Source organism: Humulus lupulus, chromosome 6 (genome assembly GCF_963169125.1).
Source record: "Humulus lupulus chromosome 6, drHumLupu1.1, whole genome shotgun sequence".
In the NCBI taxonomy this organism is placed as follows: Eukaryota; Viridiplantae; Streptophyta; class Magnoliopsida; order Rosales; family Cannabaceae; genus Humulus; species Humulus lupulus.
The window spans coordinates 57,553,818-57,561,411 of record NC_084798.1 but is presented as its reverse complement, the minus strand read 5'-3'; the positions used below and the strand labels follow the sequence as shown (position 1 = coordinate 57,561,411).

General features: G+C 36.5%; 1 protein-coding gene across 1 annotated transcript; it reads right to left on the bottom strand.

The window, feature by feature from the left end:
- Positions 1-3,219: 3,219 nt before the first annotated feature.
- LOC133785126 (uncharacterized) lies at positions 3,220-6,937 on the bottom strand. Its single transcript, XM_062224380.1, has 7 exons — positions 6,740-6,937; positions 6,239-6,538; positions 5,542-6,153; positions 5,309-5,443; positions 4,643-5,198; positions 4,120-4,508; positions 3,220-3,345 (listed from the first exon to the last, which is right to left on the bottom strand). Exons 1-7 carry the CDS (start codon positions 6,935-6,937, stop codon positions 3,220-3,222), a joined length of 2,316 nt encoding a protein of 771 aa, XP_062080364.1.
- Positions 6,938-7,594: the final 657 nt, after the last annotated feature.

The following is a 7,594-nucleotide window of genomic DNA, read 5'->3' as shown; positions in this document are numbered from 1 at the left end:
GAAAAGGGATCATGCTCAAGGGTCATTTCTTGTAATAAGAATGCTTTGAATTAAAGGTAAGAAAACTGCACTCGGTTGTGTGACTATGATGGAACTAAGGGTTCCCTATAGTTGTATACTTTATTATACGATGGTATTATGCCATGTGAATATGAAAGAAATGGCCTAAGAGTGCTGGAATTAATATTGGCGCACAAGATGCGGCTCAGCCACTGGTAGCTGAGGATAGCTTAATATTCACTGAGCTCGGTTTAAGCGGATTGTAGCCAGTGGGGGTAAACAGAGGGTGCGGCCTAAGGGCGTCGACCCTGGCTATTGTATGACTTGGTTATTAATGTTGATTTGATGAATTTGGTATGTTGAATGTCTGATTATGTGGATGCTATGGATTGCTTAGTATATGGTTATGCTTTATGAGTTATCTAATTATTGTCATTGATCATACTGTGATATTATGGTTTTCTTGTTGGGCCTTGGCTCACGGGTGCTACGTGGTACAGGTAAAGGCAAGGGTATGCTTGATCAACCCTGATTTGGAGAGCTCTAGAGGCAGAATGTACATAGTCAGCTGCTCGGCCGCCATAGTCGAGGGATGGACAGGAATAGGGAACCTTAAATGTCTGTTTTGCCCTTAGAGTGGCCAGTAGTTGTATATACCCTGAAATTTTGTAAACTGTCCTTTAAACTCTATTTCTTTTGGGATCCCATGTACGAAATGTTTATTTAAATGAAATGTATCTTTTATAACCAAAATATTTTAACCCTAGTTCAGTTATAGTTTCAGTAACACGTTTCTAACTAAATGACTTGATTAGCAAGTCTTGCACCTTTATAAACACACAGTGTACCGGTCTTGGCTACCCAGGGTGTTACATAACATGAGAGCATAAAAATAATAAATAACACTTGATAATATTCCAATAATACATGGATAGGTCTAACATGCTTCCTAGCATCTTATGCAAGTCCCTAATACTCTTTTATTCTCATTTACACATCTAGAACAATATCACACCATACACCATAGGCCGAAACATACATATAGCAAAATAACAAAATTAATCACAAAACTTATCATGCTTTTTTTCAACACAACAAGGGAAAATCAATAAAATAAATAAAAAATAATAAAATAAACACTAGAGGACACTTCATACCCCTTGGCTGAATACCCATGCATAATAACACAACAACAATTTTCAACACAATTGCTAAATTAAAACCCTAGCATGTTTCTAGTACTCAACTTTTCATCTTTATATTCATAAAACATAAAATCAAGGCCTCAAAATTATCTTAAACCAAGCACACAATGTAAATACATACAAAATCAAATTATAACTTTCAAAAGAGAATGAATCCTAATATGTTTGCCATTCAAATTATCAAACCATACATATCATAGCATTAAAACAAGAGATGAATCAACATAAGATTATTACATGCTCCCTATATATCACATATCCTTATTGCCATTTCAAAACCATAAATATTTAACAATATCAATAAGAACATATATTTGATCAAACTCAAATTTTCTTTTCCAAAAACAAATAATGGGTTCATCTATTTCAAGAACCAAGAGTACCAAAACAAAACATACCATTCATGCAAAACAACCATCACAACTCTAACATGCCTTTTTCTATGAAAAACCACCAATCAAGAAAAGAGATAAATAATTGATTGCCTCTTGATAGTGTAGAACAACACTTAGAAATATGTTAAGCCCATTGATAACATAATAACCTAGGCTCAATCAAAACTTTAAAAAAACTATGGCTTAGAATCAATAAAGAGTCCCATAATTTTACTTAGCTAGTTAGATAGTAGTAGTAGTAGTAGTAGTAGTAGAAGTTAGTAGTAGTTATAGTATGTTTATTACTGTGGATTTTGGTTCAAGCTGAGACTTAGTTGAACACTCATAGCAACACTTATAGATTTTATAAGTTTATCCTTAGTTTAAGAATATTAATTATAACATAAGGTTTGATTAATATAGCTGATTATAAAGATGTCATTTATTATACTATAAGGTTTAGATAGAACTAATAAGATCATGCACTTGTCATAACCATGATTATTAAGGAATTAAGTATTTTTGATGAATAGTTTTTATAAAAGAAATATCTAGAAGCTCTAGAACCTTCCAGCAACTTTAAAATTATATTATGACTCAGTCAAAGTTGTTTATCCAATTCAAATTAAGCTGATAAAGTGAAATTACGTGTCTAATATTTCAACGTATGCCGATATATCACAGCTACAGGGGCGATATATCGCCACACAGGAGATACGATAAAACATCAACTTCGCACGATCGAAACCACGAGCACTCAGAACATAGGGCCAGGCGATATATCACCTAGGGAGGGCGATGTATTGGCCTTAGGACCACTTTTTCAAACGTTGTAGAAATCGAGCTTGATTCATCCCTTAACCTCTTGACTAGCCTCTGAACGTTTTTGACCGAGTCTTAGGCACCTGTTGAACGAATATTCAAATATTTTTCAATTAATATTCATTATTTTATTCAAACTAAAAGAAGATATTTTCACACCTTAAACTCTATAAATAGGACCTAGTACCCAGTCATTTCTCTCATTCTTCAAGCTGTGTTCAGAGCCTTCAAGCTGCTAGGGTTACTATAGACTGATACACTTGGGTTTGGGATAAAAGCTTTATCATCTTAAGCTTTATAAACACTTGGGAAGTGAGATATAGAGTGTGTTTTCAATATCGAGGTGTAGATTAGTTCTAGTACATCCAAAGGTATTCATATTCTTTTTTGATCAAGAAGAGAAAATTATATTGATCAAACAAGCTAATACAACAGGAGGCCAAAGCAATAACTCCCCCTCAAATTACAAACTAGAAATAAAATGAATCAATTTTTTCTCTCTGGAAGACAACTTCTTAGTACTAATACTAAGAACTCTAGCTTTAACAAAAAATTTGATCATCGAATCAAGCTGAAAAATAGTAATACAACTATACTCAAAGCAACATTTTTTTCTATTAAACCAGAGAAAATAAATTGTGGCAGCAAGAGCTGCTGTCACTAGCCGAGCCAGCCAGCCTCTTCTACCTTCAGCCAGCCAAGAACACCGATCCTCATATTTCTCAGGCCAAATAAGCTCTCCCAGCCAACCATAGACAGAATGAACCACTCTCTTGGAGAACTCATAGTCAAAAAAGAGGTGAGAATGACTTTCAACCTCAAAAGCACAATCCGGACAGGCCAAACAGGGAATAGACAGATGACAAGAATGGAGCAGGTCCCTTGTGAGCAATTTCTAGTTTACTGCTTGCCACAATATGAACCTGTGCTTGGGCACTGAAAAACTGCACCAAACAGATTTCATGCTACTAATTGGAGCACCAGGAATGATCAAGTAATAAAGCTTACTCAAATGAAGTTTCCCATGCACTACTGCAGATTCCAAAATTGAGTTAGATATAGACTTGCTGAGCTTGATCAACTTTCTCCAGTATCAGCTAGAATCTTGCTGCAAAACATAGTCCCAAATCTGACTCCCTTTTAAATAGATACAATTCACCCATTTCACCCAAAGTAAGTTCTGCTAGCAAAATTTTATTCCAAATAGGCCCCTCTTTAAAACCCAAACCACCATAACTTTTTGGACGGCAAACTTGCTCCCAAGAAGTAAGATGAAATTTACTGCGGGAACCTTTTTCTCCCCAAAGAAAGTTCCTACAAAGACGATCAATACCTTTAATGACACCTTGAGGTAACAGAAAAATTCTCATCCAATAATTTCTTATTCCCAACAGAACTGAATGAATTAATTGAACTCGACCTGCATAGGAGAGATTTCTACTGGCCCAGACATGTAACCTCAATATGATTTTCTTAAGGATTATATCATAGTCAATAGCCTTCCATTTTGTTGGTCTCAAAGGCACTCCAAGATAAGTCAGGGGAAAGACCCCTTCAGCCAACTGAGTAAGTTTCAAAAAAGAGTCTTTCACAGGGTCAGAAACTCTTCCAAAGAAAATTCGAGACTTATGATTATTAATAACCAGATCCGAGGAAGAAGAGAAGACTTGAAATGTTATTTAAATAATATGTACATAATTTTCATTAGCTTTGCAAACCAGAAGTAAATCATCAGCAAAGCAAAGACTAATAATATTTAAAGATTTGCATAAAGGATGGAATCTGAAGTCTTTTTCCTTGGAAGATTTATGCAATAAACGGGTAAGGTAATCCATCACTATTACAAAGAGCATTGGGGAGATAGGATCACCTTGACGAAGCCCTTTACCACCCTGAAAACAACCTTGAATCCGACCATTCATCAATAAACAGTAGGAAGTGCCTCTTAAACAGACCATGATCCATTTGATAAAATGACCAGGAAATCTAAGAGCTTTCAACAGATTCTCCAAGAAGTCCCAATCTATGGAGTCATAAGCTTTACTAATGTCAATCTTCATGAGGTAGTGAGGAGAACAATGTTTCCTATTGTAACCCTTACTTAGGTCTATGAGAATGAGAACATTATGAGCAAATGATCTATGTTTTATAAATGCCCTTGATTTTGATTGATCAGAGATGGGAGAATAGAAGCAACTCTATTGCAGAGTATTTTAGAGATGCATTTGTAAATAGTCGTACAACAAGCAATAGGCCTATAGTCAGCAGCATTAATCGGATTATCAACCATAGGTATGAGAGCTAAGATAGTATTATTAAGAAATTTAGGAATATACCCGGTTTCAAAAAAATCAAGCACTGCCATGGACACCTCCTTGCCTATATCTTTCCATAATGCTTTGAAAAAGCCAGCCCCAAAACCATCAAGACCAGGGCTTTTTATAGAATTAATACTGAACATAGCAGATTTGACATCTTGGTAAGAAAAAGGTTTGATCAACTCCAACTGGTCATCAAAATTCAGAACCGGACCCAAAGCTATAGTGACAGGGTCAATATAACATAAAGCTTTACTTGAACTACCCAAGAAATTCTTAAAATGCTGTAAAAAATGATTGACAACCTTTTGATAGTTATCTTCAACTCGACCTCCATCAGAAACAAAAGTCACAATCGTGTTGGCAATTTTTCTTTTCTTCAAACTTGCATGAAAAAATGAGGAATTTTCATCTCCAAAACGGAGCCAATCACTCTTTTGAGAAATAAAACTGGCATAAAGTTTCTCATGCCTCTTAAACTACAGAAAAGTTCTTCTTTCTTCAGTACACAAGCAGCTGTTATTTTGGTAAGAATAAAGGTTAGATTTTGCCTGTTGAAAAAGAACTTTACTTTTCTCATAGTTCTAACCACATCTCTAATAACCCTCCAGTTGAATTTATTCAGCACATGTTTGAGGCGGACAAGCTTCCAAATGACTTGCTCCAAGCCACATCCCTCAACTTTTAAAGGTTTATACCAGTTGGCCAAAACTGTTGTTCTGAACTGAGGATGAGAAGTCCACATATTGTAAAAAGAAAAGGATGAACTCCCTCATTTTTAATTGCTATTTGCTTTAGTAGAATAGCAAAATGGTCTGATACCACCTCCCAGTGCGAAACAGCAGTAACATTAGGAAAGGAGTCCAACCAGTCCTCATTAGAGAACACCCTATCCAACTTAGAATAGATACGATTTCCCCCTTCCTGATTGTTAGACCAAGTATAGTAAGATCCCATTATCTTCAATTCTTCCACCAAACCAAGGTCAAGCCACTGTCTAGCATCTTCTAGTTCTTTCACCGAAATAGGCCTCCCACCCATTCTGTCATTAGGATCAAAGACTACATTAAAGTCACCTAAGATGACCCAAGGTTTAACTGGGAAAGTCAAATGAGCCAACTCATACCAAAGAGACCGCCTAGCCTCCAATTGATTCGAAGCATAAACAATTGTAAGACAAAACTCTTGAATAGTGATACATATTCGAACCCTACAGTGAAAAAATTGGTCATGATCTTGGATAGCTTCAATACGAACCCAGCTAGCCCTCCAAATCAATAAGATTCTACCCTCCAATCTCAAACTACTATAATAATCCCAACCCACAAATGTAGAACACATAACTTCCTTGAGCTTCTCTCCCTTGATTTTAGTTTCAAGGAGAGCCCCAATTCCAGTTTTATTCAAACGACAGACATCTAGGATTGAAATTTGCTTCTTATTTAAACATCTAACATTCCAACTCAATATGTTGTAGTTCTCCATTCAAGGCTAAATTCTGGGCTGAGCCAATCAATACCTTCTGCTGTTCTTGAAGAACACTGAAAGAGTTCATGGTTTTCTGAAATGGAATTGGGTTTGCTGGTTTCAGGGCCCTAGATTTTTTCGGATAGGACCACACTTGTTCTTTTGGACTCTCACCAGATTGAGACACTCCCATCTGCTGCGATTGAGGCTGAGCTGAATTTACCAGAGCAGCATCTTGGGTAGTAGCATTCTCCATAGACTCAGCAGGATCAGATGCAGGTGCTTTCTTTGTATCCTTCTTCCTCCAAACTGCTTCAGAATCAAATTTGCAGGTAGCAATCGTGTGTCCCAGCTTTTTGCAGTGTGAGCATTTCATAAGTAACCATTCATACTCTACCTATTGCTCCATAACTTGACCTCTCTCATTGAGGTAATTAATAAATTGGGGAAGAGTTTAAGAAATCTCCATATCCACTAAAACACGAGCAAATTTAATCATATATCTATCTTTGGTTATCTTATCAATCATTATAGGCCTTCCTATTGTACTTACAAGAGCACTCAAGCAATTTACTCCCCAATATTGTAATCCAAGGTCAGGAAGCCTAATCCACACTGGTACCGATTTAATGGACTTTAAGGAACCAATATCAGTCGTCCAGGGCCGAAGGACTACTGGTTTCTTATCAAAATGTATCGCCTCTGATTCCAGAACCAGATCTCGCGCTGCTTCATCCTTGAATTTTACCATCGTAAAGCCAACATTCATTCTAGCCACACATTCTATTCCAAGTTTTCCGAAAATCCTTTTGATAAATCCTTCAAATACTGCTAGTGGAGGATTAGCACCAATCACCACACAATCAAAGCAGATTTACAGTAGGAAGCTTCGAATTCGATCTCATCCTCATCTAGTTGAGCAACTTTCTGACCATCCTTCTGAATTGGCTCCATGAAATGCAGCTTCGTACAACCATATGAAGGAAGAGACTCCCTAAATTGGGCCCAGGTTTTTTAGCTGACTCTTGAAATGTCCGAGCTTCAACCTCTTCAGCCCACGTCATTGAACCTATACCTGTAGCTTGAGCAGATTGTTCCACCGTAGGAAGATCTAGATCTGTGGAGTCGACCTCCATCTCAAGTATTCTTATTCTTAAGTTCATTTATGTATGGTTCTTTAGTTTTCTTTACTCAAATCCTAACGTGTTGTTTTTAATTCTTGGTTAAGTATTTAAGTTCTTTGAACTTAAGGTTTCTTTTCGGTAAGCTTCTTCTTGGTGGTTTAGTTATCTTCTTTATCATCTCTTATCTTTAGAAATACTCACCATTCTTATTGTTGGTTTTAGGAGTGTTCCAAATCCCGTCCTTGTTCTCAAATATCCCGGTGTTGGTAAGGATAATAGGATAG

Coding starts and splice junctions, on each gene's coding strand:
- LOC133785126 (XM_062224380.1), bottom strand. CDS start 6,937: ATGGTAAAATTCAAGGATGAAGCAGCGCGAGATCTGGTTCTGGAATCA. Junction 6,154..6,238: donor TTCTTCAAGAACAGCAGAAG/GTATTGATTGGC, acceptor TTAAATAAGAAG/CAAATTTCAATCCTAGATGT. Junction 5,199..5,308: donor GGAGGGTTATTAGAGATGTG/GTTAGAACTATG, acceptor ACTTTTCTGTAG/TTTAAGAGGCATGAGAAACT.